This window comes from Canis lupus, chromosome 14 (assembly GCF_003254725.2).
Source record: "Canis lupus dingo isolate Sandy chromosome 14, ASM325472v2, whole genome shotgun sequence".
Classification (NCBI taxonomy): Eukaryota; Metazoa; Chordata; class Mammalia; order Carnivora; family Canidae; genus Canis; species Canis lupus.
This window is the reverse complement of record NC_064256.1, coordinates 55,098,271-55,120,190: the sequence shown is the minus strand read 5'-3', so window position 1 is coordinate 55,120,190 and position 21,920 is coordinate 55,098,271. Positions and strand designations below refer to the sequence as shown.

General features: G+C 43.2%; 2 protein-coding genes across 15 annotated transcripts in view; one reads left to right on the top strand and one right to left on the bottom strand.

Moving 5' to 3' along the window:
* The window catches only part of TES (testin LIM domain protein), a 47,494-nt gene extending 29,487 nt beyond the window's left edge, over positions 1 to 18,007 (bottom strand). The window contains exon 1 of the mRNA XM_025464737.3: positions 17,785 to 18,007. Coding sequence (XP_025320522.1) covers positions 17,785 to 17,811 — 27 coding nt within the window. The 5' untranslated portion in view covers positions 17,812 to 18,007. The remainder of the gene's footprint in view (positions 1 to 17,784) is intronic.
* Positions 16,586 to 21,920, top strand: part of TFEC (transcription factor EC) — a 221,330-nt gene continuing 215,995 nt past the window's right edge. For 8 of the 14 annotated variants that reach the window (XM_025464726.3, XM_049093841.1, XM_049093840.1 and 5 more), the window contains exon 1: positions 18,855 to 19,471. The gene's annotated coding sequence lies outside the window, so the exon portion shown is untranslated. Of the gene's footprint in view, positions 17,008 to 18,854; positions 19,472 to 21,920 lie in introns of those variants that run through there. The other 6 variants (XM_049093837.1, XM_025464724.3, XM_025464730.3 and 3 more) reach the window with 3 other exon arrangements.

The following is a 21,920-nucleotide window of genomic DNA, read 5'->3' as shown; positions in this document are numbered from 1 at the left end:
CATTAGACTACAGGTTTCTTGTTCATATTTGAATCCTAATGCTTGCCGCAGAGCCTGAGCTTGACAGAAATGCTAGAAAGTTTTATTTATTTAATATTCATCTTAATAATCTAATGGCCTTTGACATAGTACTTTTATCCCAGGAACCCCAACTGACTTTCAAAAGAAAAAGAAAAAAAAAAGAAAGAAAAAGAAAAAGAAAAAGAAAAAGAAAAGAAAAAGAAAAAGAAAAAGAAAAAGAAAAAGAAAAAGAAAAAGAAAAAGAAAAAGAAAAAGAAAGAAGAGAAGAGCTCTTGCAGGGGTGGTTATTGCCAGGCATGGTTCTAAGATTTCTACATGGATCATCTTATTTTATCCTCACAACAATCCTAGGAAAGTCTCTGAGGTACTATTAGTTACCATCTACATTTTCATCTAGATGAAGAAACTTGAGCGGAGAATTTTTAACTTGCCCCAGGTCAGCTGCATTGCAGAATGCCCATTCTTAACCATCAGTGCCTAAATGTAGGTCATGAACTTAGAAAGACCCTGGCTGCGATAAACCTTTAGTAAATTAGTTTTTTTTAATAGAAAGAAATAGAATTTTTATCTCAAGAACAATGATTATAGCTCAAGAATATAATAATTAATTAAGGGTCGTTAGTTGTCGATACCACTTACACAAAAGCAAATGGGAATAAAATCTTCACTGTAGATTCTAGGACTCATTTCCACATTCCTTCAGCTTTTCAGGGCTGTAAGTATAAAGCCAGAGCTCTACGTGAATCTGTATCATAAAATTCACTGTGAGCAAACAGACTGACATTCTTTTTGTTCACGCACAGTAGTAAACCATCGCACAGATTATTGTGTTAGGAAAGAAAAGGAAACAAGTGATCTTTCAACCTAAATAGTCTATAATAAATTCTGTTCTGGAGGTACTTTGTCAATCTTCCTGGAACTTAAACAGATAACTCCTACTCTATCTGTCCCTGCATTTCGTAAGGCAGTACCGGTATCAGGTAAGCAACACAGAGACTGTCACCAAGGCAATCCATCTGCTTCATTCAGTCTGAGATGTAATGGTGGAGCAGATTACCTAAGACATCCACACAACTTCAATAAATATGGTAAATTTTTGATGAAGATCAGAGGTAGGGGGATCCCTGGGTGGCTCAGGGGTTTAGCACCTGCCTTCGGCCCAGGGAGTGATCCTGGAGTCCTGGGATCCAGTCCCACATCGGACTCCCTGCATGGAGCCTGCTTCTCCATCTGCCTGTATCTCCGCCTCTCTCTCTGTATCTCTCATGAATAAAATTAAAAAAAAAAAAAAAAAAAAAGATCAGAAGTAGATCCTGCTGCTTTCTTCTGGGAAACAAGAATGAATTTTGGTTCTGGTAGGGTACCTTGAAACATTTCCAATTATACTTTTTCTTAATGAGCATGGGTGGCTGTGACCGTGGAGGTGGAGGTAAAAAAGCACCTCAACCACCATTTAAGATGTTACCACTGCCAGGCGCCAATACCTACAACGATCTCATTTAATTCTCCAGACAACCTATGGGAAAGTGTTATGTTCCCTGTTTCACAAATAAGGAAACTGTGACTTGGACAGATTGAGTCATCTGTCCCAGACTGCCCAGCGAGCAAGGGGCAGAAATGAGATTTGAATCTGCAGTTAACTCCAAATCCTGAGCTCTTAACTCCAAAGTCCTCATTTTTTCTTGTCCAAAATGAGAGTTCAGTTTGAAGATAAATCATAATTTAACTTCTAGAACTCTAACTTCTCTGTAACTTCCGTAACTTCTCTGGAACAATAGGTTTTGATCTGAAAGACTGCCTACTCCTCACTAGCCAGGACATCTTCCCTCCTGGACAAATGGGAGACTGATTCTAAGGAACCTGGATGTCTGCACACCAGATGCACTAACACTCTGGGCCCTGAGGTGATTATTCGCACATGCAAGAGGGCCTGCAAAAGAATGGGGTGTGTGAGTCTAGGACGATGTCCTGCAAAATAGGTCTCTTCCAAGGTTACATCAAGAGAAAAAATGTTTTAAGAGAAATAATGGATCCAAAATATATTTATATCATGCCCTGGAAGAAAAATAATAAAAAGTAATTAAAAGAAACAATGAAATATAAATGAACAAATTAAATCTCAAAGGTCAAAGATCCTTATTCAAAATATATAGGGAACCTGGGTGGCTCAGTCAGTTAAGCATCTGCCTTTGGCTCAGGTCATGATCCCAGGGTCCTGGGATTGAGCCTTGTATGGACCTCCGTGCTCAGTGGGGAGCCTGCTTCTCCCTCTCCTTCTGCCTGACACTCTCCCTCCTTGTGTGCGCATACTCTCTCTCTCTCTCTCTCAGGAAGGAAGGAAGGAAGGACAGACTTAACATTAGTACTGAAAATCATTTGCTATGTTATATATCTATACATTATACAGAAGATTCCATATAGCAACAAGTGGTAATATAATGAGGCAAAATCAAAATAATACTTTTCATTTTTTTCAAATCACTAAATTTCTAGATTTATAATGGAAAATGTCTGTATTGGTTCAAATTACCCTCTAAAACTTAGAGGGTGAAACAAACATTCATGATCTCATAGTTTCTGTGGTTCAGGCCACCCGGGAGTGGCTTAACCAGGTGGAATGGCTCAGGGCATATTGCCAGATTGCAGTCAGGGTCCACTATCCACTAGGGCTGCAGTCACATCACAAGGCTCAGCTGGGGCCAAGACGCACTTTCAAGCTCTCTCATAGGGTACTGCATGACATGGCAGCTGGCGATCCCAGAGAGAGTGAGAGCACCCAAGACAGAGCTGTGGCCTTTCATCTTGGAAGGGACATCCCATCACTTCTGCCATGTTTTACTCTTGCAGCAACTGACCAGGTCCAACTCACACTGAAGGGAAGGGAAATACACAAGGGTATGAATTCTAGGAGCTGAGAATCAATGAGGGCCATCTTAGAAGCTGCCGTGGGGCACCTGGGTGGGTCAGTTGAGTCAGTTAAGTATCCAACTCTTGGTTTTGGCTTAAGTCATGATCTCAGGGGTCATGAGATCAAGCCCCACACCTGCCTCTGTGCTCATTGTGGAGTTTGCTTGAGGTTCTCTCGCTCTCTCCCTCTGCCCCCCCATGCTCTTTCTCTAAATAAACCTAAAAAAAAAAAAAAAAAAAAAAAAAGGAGACAAAGAAGCTGCTTTCCACAACCTCTTTTCTGTTTTGATTTTATTTTTTTTTCTGTTTTGATTTTAAATCCAAAGACAAAGTGATTTGTGATGAAACAGACATGTTTTAAGGGAGGGGATATAGGGTGTGCTTATCTACCACTTGCCTTTATTTTTTGCCATTTCAAATATTAAATGTCTCTTTAGCCAAATGGGAATAGTGAACAGAACTATTATAAATATTCCTCTCGGGGATCCCTGGGTGGCGCAGCGGTTTAGCGCCTGCCTTTGGCCCAGGGCGCGATCCTGGAGACCCGGGATCGAATCCCACGTCGGGCTCCCGGTGCGTGGAGCCTGCTTCTCCCTCTGCCTGTGTCTCTGCCTCTCTCTCTCTCTCTCTCTGTGTGTGCCTATCATAAATAAATAAAAATTAAAAATAAATAAATAAATAAGTATTCCTCTCAATTTGTTAGCTGTTTACTCAGTCAAGTCCAGGGAACAGTCTTCCAGAAGGCAGAGTAGAGTATGATTTTTAGTCTCTAAGTCTTATTTTCCATTGATCTCAGCATATACACTCACTTTTGTAATACATATATACACATACACACTACTTTTGTTTTAGAATACAATCATAATGTGCTCGCTTGGCAGCACATATAGAACACAGTCAAATTACAATACAAAATGTCAGGTTTGATTAGCAAGAAATTTTCAGAAATCTATTTAGGAGAAAACTTTCACTATTTTTATAATATGCCATAGTCCTCCTTAATGAACACTTTAAAATGGAAAAAAAAGATTTATATAAAGTTTATTCTATTACATAAATCTATCTGGTGATGGAATTAAGTAAAAGAAAAATTTTATAGCACTTCTCTGTGATGTCAGAATGCAAATTACTTGATTCCAATTAGGCAGTATTTATAGTCCGCAATTCTTAACTACTTTTCTGGTACTGCTTACGTGCTCAAAGCCTAATGCATCCTCATGGTATTACTAGGGAAAAAAAACTTAGGTTTTTAAAAAATCTACACCTTTTTTTTAGGTAAGCAAATGATTTAAAAAATGTATTCTGTGTTCAACTCATGCTCGTTCCTTATAAACATTTTTCAAACTGACTACTATCAAATTATTTTTATACTATCGCTTAAGGCAAATTGCTTGAAATGTTCACCCAACAGAATACCTCCTCTGCAGACTCTACTCAAAAAAAGGCGTTATCCTCAATCCATTACTTCAAGAAAGACAATCCAGGCTATAAAAATATCACAATTAACAGGTTATGATTGCTGCTGAAACGATTTCTTAATTAGGATTGGCTGAGTCTGCCTCTGCAGCGGCAGGTACTTTTATACACGATCCCCCAAACCTCCCAATTATTAGCTATAAAAGGGATTTTTAAAACCTGATTCCAAAAGGCATCTGTAGTAGTCCCTTAAAAGAATTTAGATCATAACAAACAATCCTAATATGGTCTTGTGTCACTATCTCAACAGCGGACTCTGAAGAGTGTATCCCACACGTGGCTGTATCTTGAGAGGCCTTTATTCAGATTCTGCACGTCCCAGAACGTGAATGTTGCCATCATTTTTGCCAGGTCTGAGGGCTATCGTGTTGTTTCTTTAGGAGTAACCGGCTGGAACAGACGAAGGAGGGCGTGGGGAGGGTGACTATACACTTGTGTTATTTATTGCCGTCAACTGCTTATCTAATCCGAGCACACGCAGGAAGAGAGCAGGGCAGGTGTGTTTTCACAGAGCGGAGAATGAAGGGAGAGGCCTGTGGCACCAGCTGAGAGAGCCGTTGGAAGAGGCTGCCCAGGGGAGCACCAGGATCCGAGGGCCCAGTGGAGAGAGGGCGCAGGCAAGGAAGGGGTGGGGAGGATAAAAAGTACGAAAAGACTCTTCTCCTTTTCTCCTTTTGCCCAGGATTGACGTTCAGGGGCATTTAGAACAAAAAGTCTAACAGCACAGACAGGGGTCTTGGAAACTGGGAAAGGCAGGGAGAGATGCAGGAAACCCTATTTCCAGACGCTTCGTGCTTCTTTACTTACGGTTGAGTCTTTTCACACCAGCCTTTAATCTGGAAAATGAATTATGTTTACACGGTGTGCTGTGTAAGCCTAAGTGCCTTAACTAATTTTTGACCTATTTTTTTGATGTTTGGTCTATTAGAGAAGGGGTTTGGATTCACATGCTCTCTGTTCTATAGAAAGAACAGAAGATTTCTGCACTACAAAGAGTACACAGACATCATTTTACATTTGTCTAGGGTTCAGGGGGAAAAGACAACTTTCAAAACATGCATATAGCACCTTTTTACAACTAGGATCAAATGTCAGGTGTAGATACATTTAAGTTTCTTTTATCCTGATAGAATAAGAAATCAAAATTTAGATTTGACTACATTAGAAATGGCCCATTCTCAAGTGACCAGCAATGTCAGGGAAGCTACAGTGTCCTGATTCTTTATTTTTCTCACATGAACAGAGGGCTACGAAGGTAATTCAGAGTGAGAAAAGCCTTCTCTAAGACCCTTCCCTCAGCTCTCAGGGTGGGAGACTGAGACGACTCACATTCTAGCAATAGAGGGGGTGAAAATTACGATTGTCTAACAAACTACCCTAAAATGTACTGGCTTATAATAACCATTTATTCTGTAGTTTATGATCATGATACTCTGCTCATGGCTTTTCAGTTTGGCACCTTGGCCTGCGTTCAGCTGGATGGTTTTCCTAGTCTGAACTGGGTTCACTACATCTGCAGTCCCTTTTCAGGTCATCTGGGGACCACCTGGTCTAGGGGAGCCTCAGCTGAGGCATTTCCGCTCTTCCAGGTGGTCTCTCATCCCCCAACAGGCCGGGCTAGGCCAGTTCCACAGGAGCAGCAAGATTTCAAGAAAGTAGTTAGACACAAACAAGGCCTCTTGAGGTCCAAGCCTGGCACACACACAGCATCACTTCTACCACAGTCTACTGGCAGCCCAGAGTCAAAGGGTAGGAAGAAGATTCCATTTCTTAATGGGAGGTGTTGCAAAGAATTGTGGCCATTTTTGCAATATACCACAAAATCTCTGAGGAGGATTCTGTTTAGGAAAACATACCCATTTTTTACTGGACCAGAATACCCAGTAATGTTAGATCAAGTGCCTGCTCTAGAGAACCGCATTAATATAGCTTTGAATCCTTTCCAGAGTGACTGGCACATTAGGTACCTACTTAAACAAGTACTAGAAATGATTACTTAAAAATTTTTACTTTTATAATAAAAAATTAAAATAAAAAAATCTGAAAATCATAAAAGAAAACATTAAATGCAATGATTTAATACATCCCAGTTACTGAACTTTATGTATTTGTGTCCAACAAAGTATCAAGTATGAATAATATCCTGAAAGCATGCTGTCATAAAATTCTTGATGATATATTCGGGTGCCTGTTAAAGGGTTTGAAGATCTACGCAGAATTTTCTTCTTTCTAGGCTGGATTTCTTGATAACGATCCCGATACATCTCTTTATTGTCTATGGACAGGTACCATACTTTGTGCTTTAAAATGTTCACCTCAACCATCCTTAACACCCTGTGAGATAGAGAGTTGTAACCCATTTTCTCACCAAGATCTCAAGGTTTACAGTGTTCAGTTACTTTGCCAAATTCACACAGCTTGTAAGTGCTGGGGTGAAGAATTGAACCCAGGATTCTAGAGCTGAGAACTGCTGTAATTCAAACATTTACTTATTGATGCCAAAGTCTAGTTAGCCACAGAAAACTGATCAGGGAACATTAACAGCATTAATAATCAACACGGATGCAGCACTTGCTAACTCTGCTCTAAGTGTTTGCATGCATTGCTTTATTTAATTACACGGTAACCCAATAAGGAAGTATTATCTATGTTTTATAGATAAGTTCCCCGAAGCTAAGAAACTTGTCCAAACTTCTAAGGGAATACCAAACTAGGATTCAGACCTATGTCTGGAGCCATCAAAGTCTGTTCTGTTCTCTCTGAAGTCCCTAACTGTGCTCCAGCAGAGTGGGCAACAGTGGGACACAGGAAGATCCTGTTCCCTGCCGTGACCTCATCTGGGCCACGAGAAAGTGCCAACAAATGACAACTCTATTGTTTTTACCTGTGACACCTTAAAAGCAATATGAAGGGATCCCTGGGTGGCTCAGTGGTTTAGCACCTGCCTTCGGCCCAGGACGTGATCCTGGAGTCCCGGGATCGAGTCCCACATCAGGCTCCCTGCACGGAGCCTGCTTCTCCCTCTGCCTATGTCTCTGCCTCTCTCTCTGTGTGTCTGTCATGAATAAATAAATAAAATCTTTTTTTAAAAAAAAAAAGCAATATGGATATTAAGTCATCAAAATCTGTCTTGCCTCTCTTTACCTTTCTTTTATTTTCTACCAATTTCTCTTGGATTAATTTTCTGTTCTGCTACCACTGGCACAGTCTAACACACTTTTGAATATTTGTGAAACCCATTTTCAATTTGCCACAATAGTCAAAGGTCAGAGTTTGTAATGCCTCTTAGAAAACTTTGGCAACTGCCATTTGCCAGAAGAAAAGGAGTTCTATGTGTCTTCACATGGAGGTGACATGACTTAGGTGGAGTGAATTTGGAGAGATCTGAGTTTAAAAGCTAACAGAAGAATGACTAGAATGAGAAGAGGATCCTCTAAAAATCAAGTAAGGGATGCTGCAAGGCTAATTTTCCTTTATAATTTCTCAAAAGAGCCTTTGAAATATGAGCCGTCTGTGATTCTGTATAGAGTATCTTCTCAGAATAGACTCTGATACAGGAGAGATCTTCAGGAAAGTGAACGTCAGCCCACAAAATCCGACAGTCCTACTTTGGCAAGTGCACTAGATTGAAGTAATGACCCCACGCCTTCGTTGTTGGGAGCAGTATTAGCCATTCACACCCTTGCCATAACCTCCCAGGCACTAGACTGGACTTCTCCTCTCTTTGACTTTGAGTTGGGACACGTGACTGCTGTGGCAGCAGCAGAGGCTTAAAATGTGTTCCTACAGGTGGGCAAGGTAGACAATGGTGTAAGGAGGATGGACGCTGTATGGAGTCAAAGTGGTCCCAACCCACACCTTGGAGCCAAACCCAGCCTACGCAAACTAGACCCCAGTGTGAAATTCCTTCCTCTACTTCAAGAGATGATAAACTGGGGAGAGGGTAAATGGAATCAGGGTTAGGGTATAGAAATAGATCCTTAGCAGCAGGCTCCTGAACCAGCTCAATGACACACTTCCTCACCTCCAACCTGTAACCAAGGAAAATTAGAAATCACTGCAGCTCACATACCCTGGCTTCATTTTAGAAGAGTCAAACTGAAAATGTTAATGGTGTGAATACCAAAGGTTTCATTGACTTTTCCTTATTCATAGACTTTTCCTTGGTTCATGCAACCTATTCTTCCTGCAGTGCCTTCTTTGCCTAATGAAACCCTATTTATCCTATAGGAGTTGGCTTAAATGTTGTTTCCGCCATAAAATACTCCCAAATCCACCCAACTGCACTACTTTTGCTTCATAATAGCTTTCTGTATCCCATGCTTGCAGCACTACTCAAAACTGTGGCAATCTGCACACTGGTTATCAGTCTCTGATGAGACATGTAAAGAAAATGAGAGTAAGCTAGGAGGAAATATTAGCGATTTGATGGTAATTTTATGGTTGATGCAGTTAATAGCTTCTTTAATTGGCCTTGTATTTGTTTTCTTTCAGTAATTCATTTTTATTTATTTATTTTTTAATATTGGCCCATGACAGATTCAGAGTTTAAAAAAAAAAAAAGTGGTTTCTTCCCACAGGTGTGTTGAGCAACCCTGTGTCACAGCACTTACTTCTATCCAGCATGCAGTTAACATACATATCTGTTCAGGTTGCCTGCCTGCTTTTATTTTTATTTATTTATTGATTTTATTTTTTATTTATTCATGAGAGAGACTGAGAGAGAGGCAGAGATGCAGGCAGAGGGAGAAGCAGGCTCCATGCAGGGAGCCCGACGTGGGACTCGATCCCGCGTCTCCAGGATCAGGCCCTGGGCTGAAGGTGCCGCTAAACTGCTGAGCTACCCGGGCTGCCCTTCTTTTATTGACCAAAGCTGACGTCACAGTGTTTGGGGGCTACAAGCTCAACAGGTGATATTGATAGAAATGGAGTTTTTGTGACCTTACATTTAAATTGCCCTTTTAGGGACACCTGGGTGGCTCAGCAGTTGAGAGTCTGCCTTTGGCTCAGGTCGTGATCCTGGGTCCGGGGATCGAGTCCCACATCGGACTCCCCACAGGGAGCCTGCTTCTCCCTCTGCCTGCATCTCTGCCCCTCTCTCTGTGTCTCTCACGAATAAATAAAATCTTTAAAATAAATAAATTGCCCTCTTAATATTCTCTGTGCAAAACAGAGGGTAACTTTGTTTTGTTTAATCCCCAATATTTTTATCGTAGGTTAGTTCCTCATAAAGGAAAACATATTCTTTACTTTTACTTTGTGACTCACTCTATCAAGACTTTCAGATGTTCTTCTCAAGGAGCAAAAAATTTCACCTGACTTATTCATGATCATTTTGCGATGAAACATGACATCACTTTATCTTCAAACAAAGCAAGGGCAAGTTCCCTGTGGCTACAGACTTATTAATGGACTCAGCACCAAGGCATTTGTGTTGGGCTTTCGGCCTCTTTTATAGTTTTGCATAGTGGTCAGAATGTCACAATAATAAACACAGGCTGAATCATTTCTGCCTTGAGGATGATCCAGCATTGCAGAGATTAAATATATTTGTTAGCAACAGACTCGCTGTCATGTCTCATGAGATGAGATCGCAGCAGTCTTCAATGCCTGCCTTCACATAGGGCTTCCCCTTCAAGCTTTGCTCAAACCCAGTTAAGCCCTGCATCCTTAGCAGAATACCTAAGGACTAGACAAACTGATAATCTATGCTCTTCTCCTTTTTAGAATCTGACCAAAATAAAAGCAGCAATACCTTAGGGCCCCTGGGTGGCTCAGTGGCTTAAGTGTCTGCCTTTGGCTCATGCCATGATCCCAGGGTCCTAGGATCCTTGAACTCAGTGTGACAGAAATGAAGTACTTCCATAGCATGTTCTCAAAATATAACTCATGAGTTTCTTGTGGTTCTTTATTCTATCACCTTCTGTTCTTTCCTAATTATTTTTGTCAGAGGCAATGAGTAGTAACTATAGTGGTTGACTGAGAAGGAAGAAAGAGAAAAGCAACTAAGAAGTCATTTTAGGGGCCCAGCATGAACTTGCATTAGAAAACTATAGTCATACAAACTCTTATCTCCCTAATTTCCTATTACTTAAGTAGGGAGTTGAGTAGATTGGATACTTAGGAAAAAAAAAAAAAAAACAGGTAAAACAATTCCAAATATGACTGGAGCTCTTTTATAGGAAATTGAAAGACTGGAGCTGGATAGCTGAAAAGCATAACCTCTACATTTAATCCTCTAATAACAATGCTTAAGGCAAATTTTCACACATGGACATTTACTCAAAGAGCAGGGGTGAACTCATCAGTTATCAAATTATTTTTCCATAAAATCTTAAAAATCCATGAAGTTTGAAACCTGTTTTCAATTTGGTTAGTCTGTTTTCCTCTCCTTGAAAAAGCTGATTTCATAATTCATAATTTATGAATGTTCCCTGAATCTCACCACCTTGTAAAGAGCAAAATAATTTTCTGTAGGTAGTGTATATTAATGATCTAAAGAGATTTAAAAAAAAATCATAGTTTCATGGCAGTAGTTATCAAACAAAGACTAGTAATGCTTGCAAACGGAAAACACAACCCAGGAATGACCCTTGTAGGGCATCTGTAACCAGGAGGAAGACTGAAGTTTGTGTAACTTTACAGGCTTAAAATGGTAACTAATTACACCCTTATCCATGTATGAGCTTTTTCACATTCTAATACAAAAAAGCTGCTTTCTCAGGCCTTTTCCATTTGGTGATAAATAATCAAGAATTCCTAATTACAGAGTTTGCAAAACCAGGAACCAACACCATGAATCATGCTAAAATTGCCCCTTCACTATCAGAAATCTAGTGTATTTCTGACCCGAAAGCCGTTCTATGTTTAAGTTATATATTATATTAATGGGTATAATCCCACTTGTGCTTTGGTAACTTATTTTGACATTTACTTTTCTGCTCTATCACTCCTTGTAAGAGTGTTAATTCTACGACACAAGGTACCTTACCTTTTCTGGTCATACTATACCCACAGAGTCTAGGCCAGCGTTAGGCACATGCAGCACTCATAATTTTTAAATAAATCATCTTATTTTGGAAGAGAGAAATTTTAAAGACAATAAAAACTCCATTATTTTTTCATTTTCCTGTAGTTAAATACCAAGGTGAGTGATATATCACACCTAGGATTATTTGACCTATGCTAATGGAGCAGTTTATTATGCATTTGAAACTTCATACTACACATTTAAATAATTAAATTTAAGGTCTTCAAATACTTTACAAATCTTATAAAGGTAAATTAAGCAAAAGCAAGTTGAAAATAGCTAAAATTTATTTAAAACTTGTTTAATTTATAGGTTTCCTCATGGAATTCACAGAACTGCATAACATTATACACTATACTATTTTATTAAAATCATACATAATTACATATTTGTGGCCTGTGTGATTTTGAAGCACTGTGGAACATTATTATGCTTGACAGACTACTAATAATATTTATCAAAGTCAAAAGGAACCACAGGGTTTGAAAAAAATCTCAGAAATCAGTTGGTTCCCCTATTGATTTGTATAGATATGGAAACTGAGAACCAAAGTGGCCAACATCACAAAAGCTAGAGTGGACCAAGATCTACTAACTCAGCTCAGAGTGACGTTTTCATCTTCATACTGATAAACAGAAGTGAGAAAGCTGATAGACTACAGAACTTTCCATATACTACAGGTCTTTACATATTCTAGGTGCTTACTGACCTTTTCTATTTCTCAACACACTGTGGTAATATGTTCTATCAAAACTTTATATTCAAATTAGAATGGGGCCAAACTGTATTCCTACTTATAGTTCCCAGAACAAAGAATATAGGAAGTCGTCCTCTTTTGCCAATTCATCGTTCTCTTTCTAAGTAGGGCTCTCAGAGGAAGCCTTGTCGCTCTCTGACGCTCCACCAAGGCAATTTCATGCTCCCAACGCTGATCTAATCCTGGAGCGTGGGGAGAACCTCGTGAAATAGATGATCATTTTGGTGATTCCCACTGCTTCTTAATAGATCTTCTTGTATCAAGAATGGGAAATTTAAAATAATAATGACGACGACAACAACAACAACAACAACAACAAAAGAGTTCTCCTCTGAGCACTGATTAATTTCCTTTCTAAACCTCTATTCTCATCTATCCGGTCTGCTGTTCTAGTGGAACTCTGAGCACTTTGTTTACTGGGGGAAGGGAAGGGTTAGCCTATCACGCTATGTGTAAGGCTTTCAATCAACTCTGGGATTCAGCAGGTAGATGGACTCTTCTACAGCCCAACCCATGAGTGTCTCTATACAGTTCCGGATGTCACTGATATCCCAAAGCCGAGAACTAAATGCAGGGCCCCTGTTGTTCAAGGACTATATTAAGTAGCTAGGAGGCAGCATTACCACTGCTCCCAACAAAAGTTGGAAAGTTGTTGGAATCCTAGAAGACATGTTCCAGAATATTACTGAAGCTTATAAAATTTCTTTATAAAAGAAAGTCTATAAAAGTCTCTGAGAAGTGCCTTTTCACAATACATTTAGACTTTGTCTCTATCCAAAGAAGGTCTATGGCAACTTACATTGAAGGACAAATAGACAACATGGATAAAGTATAAATAAAACACAGAAAACCAATAGGGTGGTAATTGTATTGGAATAGAAACCACTTCCTCCAAATAATTCCTTAAAACAAAAATGTTGACATGCACTTTAGGTTGTTTCTCTCTTTATATTAGGGTAATTCATTCAACATATATTTAGCAATATAGGGTATAAGAGGTATAAGGTATAATATAAGGGTATAAGAGGAAGACTATGGTTCAAGATCATAGGTTAATCTGAAACTGCCAGAACCCATCTAAGCCTGCTTCCTTGTCTTTAAAATGAGGCTAAGGTCTACTTCATAAGATTGCTTTGAACAGCAAACAAAACTTTGAACAGCAAACAAAACTATACAAGTATAAATATGATACAAGTATAATATGGTGGTGAATGGTAAATCAAGTATAATAATGATAGGAAATCACTGCTCAAGAAGCTTACAATCTAGGAAAGAAGAAAATCATACTCTAGAGGGAGAAAGGAATGAATGTCCTAAGAGTCACAGGTAACACACACTTTAAGAATTCAGAAGACAGAGGTTTTGGATCTAGCTAGGAACAAGAAGGATTTCCTGGAGGACAGTGCATGGTGGGGAGGAGGTGAGTGTCTTGAAGGGTGAGTAATATCTAGTACTGTAGATGAGAACCCAAAGTCCAGGGGTGAGGTGATGGTACACGGTAACAGCCAGCAGAGATATAAATCCCCAACTCTCCTTCATGGGAGAGCATAAAGGAACAAAATCAATAGAAAACCTACTATAGCTCTATTCAAACCAATATTCAGGGCAAGTAGAGAAAGTGACTTTTCATATCCAATTAATGTAATGAATCACCCCATGGGTTAGAAGAGATAAAAGCCCAGCTGAGGACCACTCCACTTTCTTCTGTACTTGTTCTGAGAGACAGAGCAAGTGCTTCTAAGGCAGAGCCCTGGCAGTACTTTGCCCTCCCATTACCCCCAGCCTTGCCAATGGTTCTCGCTGCAAGAATGGCTTCACGCCGAGAATCCAGCTGTAGATTTGAACATCCAGGTCACCACTTACTTGCCTTTTCTGCTTCAATCAAGGGCCACCTAAGAGAAAAGTCTCATTCTGATTCCTAATGGAAATAATCTTTGTGGTTCAGCACTCTTTCCAACTGCAATCACGTGGTTTCACTGTTTCTCTGGCTAATGACAGAAGCTTTTAAAACAAGTTTGGATGCTGAGAAAGAGGATTTTTAGTGACCTGTAGTTGTTCAAGTGCATCTCACCTTTTTAAAATAAAATTAAAGAAACAAAGAAGAGAGTCCCAGGAAAAATACGTAAGGCCTTAGTAGGAAGGATCAAAAGACAAAGGTTAGAAAGGAGACGAAAAATGAATAAGGTGTAAAATTAAACGCCCTGCAGCAATTCCAGGCAGCATACGGGAAATTATTGGACTTCTCTTTCTCTCTGGTATGTTTTTAAAGGAAAAAAAGTGATTCTCATGGGAGAGTAACATAGAAAGGAAAAGAGGAAAACAGCTGGCTGTGGGCCATGATTTACCATTCACCACAAAACGAGACTCTGTTTCTGCTTCTCAAAGGCCATTGTTTTTTTCCAAGCAGACATAGGCTCTATTACACAAAGTCAATTATAATGAAGAGACATAAAACATAAGGAAGAGATCTAGACAAATAACTCAGAAGACAGGGCACAGACATAAAAGTCAAATTCCACTCTAAAATATTATTAAAACAAAAACTCTGTATAACCAAACTAGCTTCACATCCTAGCAACCGCTCACTTGCTTCAAACAAAACAAAATCTAGCAAAATCTAACTATAAAAATCCCTTGTCTTTGTGATGGTGGGTTTTAACTGGTAATTACTCCAAATCTGTGCAAATGATGTGGACACCAAGTTCTCCTTTTGTAAACCAAGAATCCTATAACAGTATCATCTGCCTAAGTTGCCTAAACAGTCCTCTTTAATTCTTTTTACACCGAATGTTAATGGGGAAAAAAGGTTACATTTTTCATCTGTCTGGGGAAAACGCCTCATGAAATCAAGAGTCTAAGGGCTTTAGAAAAAATTGCCACATAACTTAAAACAGACATCAAAACAGTTTTATTTAAATGGCTGTGTCTTTGTTCCAACTTCCAACCTGGCTTTTTGAAAGGTATTACTTTACTTGTATACCCAAACCAGAAAAAAGGAAGACTTGAAAACTAGCTTCCAAAATAAGGTGAGAAGGCTCTGCTCGTAGACCAGAGATAACACCTTGTGATGTTTCCTTCTTCTGGTGTGTTAGAAAACAATTTCCAAAAGGAATGAAGTTTCTTTTTGTGATTATGGCGAAACTGTAAAATGTATTCCTGGAATCTCCAAAGTTTTTGTACTGGGAGGTTTTTTTGTCAAACCCACAGAACCTCAAGTCTGTCAAGGGTCCTAACAAAGGCACAGAGAGGGTTATGGCTGGCAGTCAAATTGGACATTCTGAGGGTCTTTTTAGTAGTTTCCAATTTCCTGGTTGAGGACTCTGCCCTGAGAATCAGCAGTGATGAATGACAAGGTAGTGAAACAAGAATTTGTTACTCTCATGGGATTGTAAGATCTTTAAATGTACAGAGTCTTTTTTTCTCTGTGGTAAAGGAAGGAGAGGAGGAGAATCAGAGAAAAGGATAAGATTCTTGGATGGAAAAGATAGCCTTTTACACTAAAGGGGAGATGAAAGAATTATACCATACATTAAGGGCATCTTTAAAAATCATAATCCACATTTTAAAGCTAAGGAAATTGTTTATGAATAATGTCTGAATTTTTCCCTTGTAAGGGCATTCATTCCTAACTTTGGACTTTCTCCCTCAGAATTACTTCTTCTTTATCTCCAATAATTTCAAAATCACTTTTAAATGCTGATTTTTCCCCCTTGTAAGTACATTTCCTTTTCCAGAGTGGTTTTCTGTTCATAGGAACATTGGAGCACAAGGTATGGAGTTCCCATATAAGTCCCCGCCCCCCCCACCCCCCAGGGGGCCCCCACATATCTCCCCACAGTATCAATATCCCGCACCAAAGTGGTACCTTTGTTAACAACTGATGAACCTACACTGACACATCCTTATTCCCCCAAATACTTTCGGGCTCATTCTTGGTGTCTGTCGTTCATTCTATGCATTTTTACCGTTCTGTACCGACAGGTACGTACCATGGTAGTCGGCATACAGAATAGTTTCACTGCCCTAAAAAAAAATCCTCTGTGCTTCACCCATCCGTCCCTTCCTCTCCAAAAGGAAGCTGACTCTTAAAAAGTAGTGTTTGCATCAATATGTATAGGCACAGGGAAGACTCCTCAAATTTTAGGTATTAGGTAGCTCTTACCCACTTGAGCAAAGGAGCAGTGTTCACGAATGGAAGGCTAACTAAGCAGCAAACAAAAAGCTGTCCTAGTGCCAGGCAAGGTCAACAAAAAGTACTGTGTCATTTAAGAGGACAGGAAACCAAAAGGGAAGAGAGGAGAATGCAATCACACTACTCTTACATTATGCTTTCCTCTTCTTAGATTCCCTGTAAGTGGCAGGTGTGGCCTTACGTGATAAACGGTTTTTCTACTGCCAAGTTTTTATGTTTCAACTCCCAACCTGAGAGTTTTGCATTTGCCTACATTTTCAAAAGTGCAGTTCTGGGGCATGAAACAGAATTAATGCTTAAGTCGGGAACTTCGTCTCTAGAAGATGAAATAATGGCAATTTTGGCAACCCTCGTGGGTCAGGGAAGAAAACTAAGGTTCGATTTTTCCCCCCTCCTTTCTCTCTGCAAAACTCCCTCTCCCTATTTGATAAGGGACAGCGAGCTTAAAGTCACTGCAAGGTACGCAGGCACGATTCCCTGGAACGAGACCTTTCCCAGGGAAGGTCACGCTGGAATGTGACATCAGCGTTCCTGCGGGGTCACAGTCGGGCGCCCACGTGCGGCTGCCCCGGGGCAGGGAGCAGCTCAGGTAGGAGCAGCTCAGGGAGGGCTGCGGGGGCTCAGGTAGGACTATGGGGAGCTCAGGTAGGGCTGCGGGGGCTCAGGGAGGGCTGTGGGGGCTCAGGTAGGACTATGGGGAGCTCAGGGAGGGCTGCGGGGGCTCAGGTAGGACTATGGGGGCTCAGGTAGGACTATGGGGGCTCAGGTAGGGCTGCGGGAGCTCAGGGAGGGCTGCGAGGGCTCAGGGAGGGCTGCGGGGGCTCAGGTAGGGCTGCGGGAGCTCAGGGAGGGCTGCGAGGGCTCAGGGAGGGCTGCGGGGGCTCAGGTAGGACTATGGGGAGCTCAGGTAGGGCTGCGGGAGCTCAGGGAGGGCTGCGGGGGCTCAGGTAGGACTATGGGGGCTCAGGTAGGGCTGCGGGAGCTCAGGGAGGGCTGCGAGGGCTCAGGGAGGGCTGCGAGTCCCGAAGGCCGGGGACGGGATGGGAGGGGGGGTGACCGGGGTCACGGTGGCAGGCGACTGCCGGCGGCCCAACTCCAGGAGCGAGGAGGCACGACGGGGGGGGCGGTGCACGGGGGACCAAGGGAGAAAAGGGAACGGAAAGGGAGCGCACAGTCACTTGTCGGGCTGCGGGAGCGGGGAAGCGCAGCGGGAGGGCCCGACCTCGGGGCGCGGGGGGCGGGGGAGGCTCCCGGAGGCTGCGAGGCGCGCCCGGTGCCCGACCCGCCCTCCCCGCACCCAACCGTCGGGGCCGCGGCCCGAGACCCGCCGCCTCGCGCCCCCGCCCCGCCCCGCCCGCGCAGGTGCCCCCCCGGCCCCCCCCCGCCCCCGCCCCCGCCTACCTTCTTCACTTTGGCCTCCAGCTCCATGTCCGCGGGGCCGGGACCTCGCGCCCGAGCTCGCCCGCCGTCCGCTGCGCCGCGGGGACCGGGGAGGCCGGGAGGCCGGGAGGCCCGGGAGCGGGGAGGAGCAGCGGGGAGGACCGCGGGGACCCAGCCAGGACTCCAGCGCCGCCGCCCGCGCCGCCCGCCGCCGCCGTCCAACTTCCGCCGCGGGGCCCGGGAACAAAGAGGCGCGGGCAGCCAATGGCAGCGGGCGGCGCGGGCGGCCGCCAATCACCGGGCGCCGCCGCTCCTCCGCGGGTCCCCAGGGAGGGCGGGGCCGCGCCCCGGGAGGCGAGGCCCGCGCGGCCGGGGGACCTGCCGGGGCTGGGGGAAGTCGAGGCCCGCGCGGCACCTGCCGGGGCTCGGGGGGAAGTCGAGGCTCGCTCTGCACCTGCTGGGGCTCAGGGGGGAAGTCGAGGCCCGCCCGGCCGGGGGCACCTGCCGGGGCTCTGGGGGAAGTCGAGGCTCGCTCTGCACCTGTTGGGGCTCAGGGGGGAAGTCGAGGCCCGCGCGGCACCTGCCGGGGCTCGGGGGGAAGTCGAGGCTCGCTCTGCACCTGCTGGGGCTCAGGGGGGAAGTCGAGGCCCGCCCGGCCGGGGGCACCTGCCGGGGCTCTGGGGGAAGTCGAGGCTCGCTCTGCACCTGCTGGGGCTCGGGGGGAAGTCGAGGCCCGCCCGGCCGGTGCACCTGCCGGGGCTCGAGGGAAGTCGAGGCCCGCGCGGCCGGGGGACCTGCCGGGGCTGGGGGAAGTCGAGTCTCGCTCTGCACCTGCTAGGGCTCAGGGGGAAGTCGAGGCCCGCCCGGCCGGGGGACCCGCGGGGGCTCGGGGGAAGTCGAGTCTCGCTCTGCACCTGCCGGGGCTCGAGGGAAGTCGAGGCCCGCCCGGCCGGGGGACCTGCCGGGGCTCGGGGGAAGTCGAGGCTCGCTCTGCACCTGCTGGGGCTCGGGGGGAAGTCGAGGCCCGCCCGGCCGGGGGACCTGCCGGGGCTCGGGGGGAAGTCGAGGCCCGCTTGGCCGGCGGTGGAGGTGGGGACACACGCGACGGTGGGGACTGCTGGGGACTCGGTGACGGGCCTGCGCCCCGAGGCCACTGTCCCCCCGGCCTGGCCCAGCCCCTCGCCCCACAGCCCCCCACGTGTTCCCTGAGCACCCAGTGGTTCAGAAACAGGGATGGGGTGAGTGGCAGTGGCGCCAGGGAGGGTTGTGACCCCCCCCCCCCCTCCCCGCAGTGAGCGGCCTGGGAGGCTCCGGATCTGGGCTCTGCTGGAGACTCGTGGGCGCAGGCGGCAGCGCGAGGCTCAGGGCTTCGCTCCACGGGGAGCGCGTGAACATCACAGGAGTGGGTCTGGAAGGGATCCCCGGTTACCGAGTCCAGCTTCCTCGTTTTACTGGGAACTGAGGACCCCAGAAGTGTCCTGTCGGCATCTGCCCGACTTCCTGGGGGCAGAGCGAGCGCTCATGAGACTAAGCAGTGCCCCCAGCCTCTTTGGGGACCTAGACACCGTGTGTTGACTAAGGAAAAGAGAAAAGACAGAAGAGTCCACTTCTTTTTCAGTTTGTGGTGGTGACAAAAAACTATACTGCACAGACAAGAGGTGACTTCATCTGGCATCTATTTTAAAAAAGGAAAAAATCTCCCCCAAAAGTAGGTATCAAGGTACAGATGTCTCTTCCTTTACCTCTGAAAATTTGGTAACAGAAAACACCCCAAACTCATGTTTGGTCAACACTTTCAACCCTTTGCTCACTTGGCTGTTTGTTAACATTGTTCAACAGAGCACTGATTTATAATGTGCATGTTTTCCTCATTCTATTAATAAACTAAAAATGGAATGACCAAGATGGATCGTGAATTCTTCATTCTAACTCAGTTGAAGAAAACTTTCCCATTCCATTTTCCCAAACCATCCTAAAATATTTGGGCCCCTCCAAAGTTTACTGGGTATAGGAGGCTTAGCTGTGACAAGGCAATTTGGCCTCTTTCAGGGAGCTTAAGAGATGGAAAATGTCCAATAAAATAGTTTAAATAAGGCATCAAACAAATGTCATGACCTAAATTTGGGGCTTATTCGGTGAGATTTCAGAGATGACACTAAGAAAAAGATCTGGATACATTTTTTTTTTTTTTTAAGTAGCCATCAAATTCCACCTTCTCCCTTTCTTCTCAGCGCAGCAACACTTTGTATCATTAGCAAGGATGGAAGCTGATTTCTATCAGGAATCTACTGTGCCAATATTATAGAAGATCAAATCGAGGTGGGGAAGCGTTGAGTTAGGAGGATTAGATTGTGAGTCTTCAGTTAGCAATTCAAGTGTTAAACTAGAGAGATATTAAGGAGTTAGAACTGGCATTGTTGACTAGATGTAACTGATGACAGAGAAACGAATAGAAGACAACGCACATGTTTCTGGTTTGATCACCAATATAGACAGTTCAGGAAAAGCTCAAATATATGATGAAGGACAGGGTCTTGTTTAGTTGTGCCTTCATTGGGGGATGGTGGGGATAAAGGGCTCAGTGTTTAGTATAATGGGTTTGAGGTTGGGATATGAAGCAAAGTATCCAAATAGAAGTCAGAGATGAGAGCTGGACTAAAATGGTAACTTAGGATTCAGCAGCCTCCATATTTAAATAATTGAAAGCCATGAATAGACTAAGATCAGCATGGAACACTAAAAAATAAGGGAGAGTATCAAAATGACTACAATTGAGCAAAGCTGAGCGAGGGAAGCACAGAAAGAGGATGAGAGCCAATTAGAGCATAAGGAAAAGAATTTCAAATAGAGTTCCAGCAACCAAGAGGAAATTAAAGAAGAAATTAGTTGACGTCAAATTGTAGAGAAGGATTGAATCCCCATTGGATTTAACAAAAAGGAAATCATTGGCAAATTTGGGAAATGCTAGCTTGAAATAGGATGAGGGCCAAAGTAAAAGTAACAAAGGGTATGGAGAGTTAGAAGGGGTAATCAATGATACTAAGGACATGGAAACTATTGGAATTGATTGATTTGAAAGGAGGGAAGATAAGGCGTCTAGAATGACTCTTAGGAATCTATTTTGGGTGAACACTTTGGTAGATCTAACTCAATAAGGTAAGAAAAAAAAAGAAAGGACGACTGAGGAAGATAATGGATATTTCGTTGGGGATTTTTTGAGGGCAGTTGGATTGAGTATGGGGGTCCAAAGAAAGATGTGGGCTAGAGATTCAGATGGCTGATTATAAATACACAGGCATATGTGCATACATATGCACATATACATATACGTATATAGAGAGGCACATACAGTAAACAAATAAACACTAAGGAAAGGAAAGTTTTCTACAAAGTCAGGTAAAATTTCAAAACAGAGATGATTACACCTCTCTCCTCAATTAATGTTGTCCCAGGAGTCCTCTTTAGAAATGGTAATCACTTATTAACACATGTTAGAGGAACTCCTCCTATGCCACTGCTATAGCTATTATTGTTCATTAGCAGCTAGTATAGGATTACGCATGGTTCTGTAGGGATTACCAACATATCTCAGAGCAAACTATTACCTGTAAAATTTTGTGAATTAACCAAACACTGGGCATTGGCTAAGTTAGTAATGAATTATCCGTATGATAGATTAATCATAGTGTCTAAATGATAATACTTAAGAATTTTCGCAATAATGAACAATTATTATGTTATGGGAACAAAATAAAACAGATCTTTATATATATGTATACGCAAACACACACACATATATATATTATGCTCACAACTATGCAAAAATACTTTGCACAGAAAAGGAACATGAGGAAAATACACTAAAATGTCAGTGGTGGTTTGTCTTTGATTGATGAATCCGTGGGGATTCCTTCTTTCCTTAAAAAAAAAAAATATTCCATGATGACCATGACATATTTCTTAATGGAAAAACCTTTTTTAAAAATGTTATTCAGAGCATTTTAGGAAGATGGGACAGTGACAGCGTAATTTTTGATCTCTCTGAAAACCCACATTAAAAAACAAAATAAAAAACTGGGTAGCAAAATCAAAAGCCCATGGGCAACCTTTGCAATAAAACTGGGTGATGAGGTATCTACATAAACCCCAAAATAGAT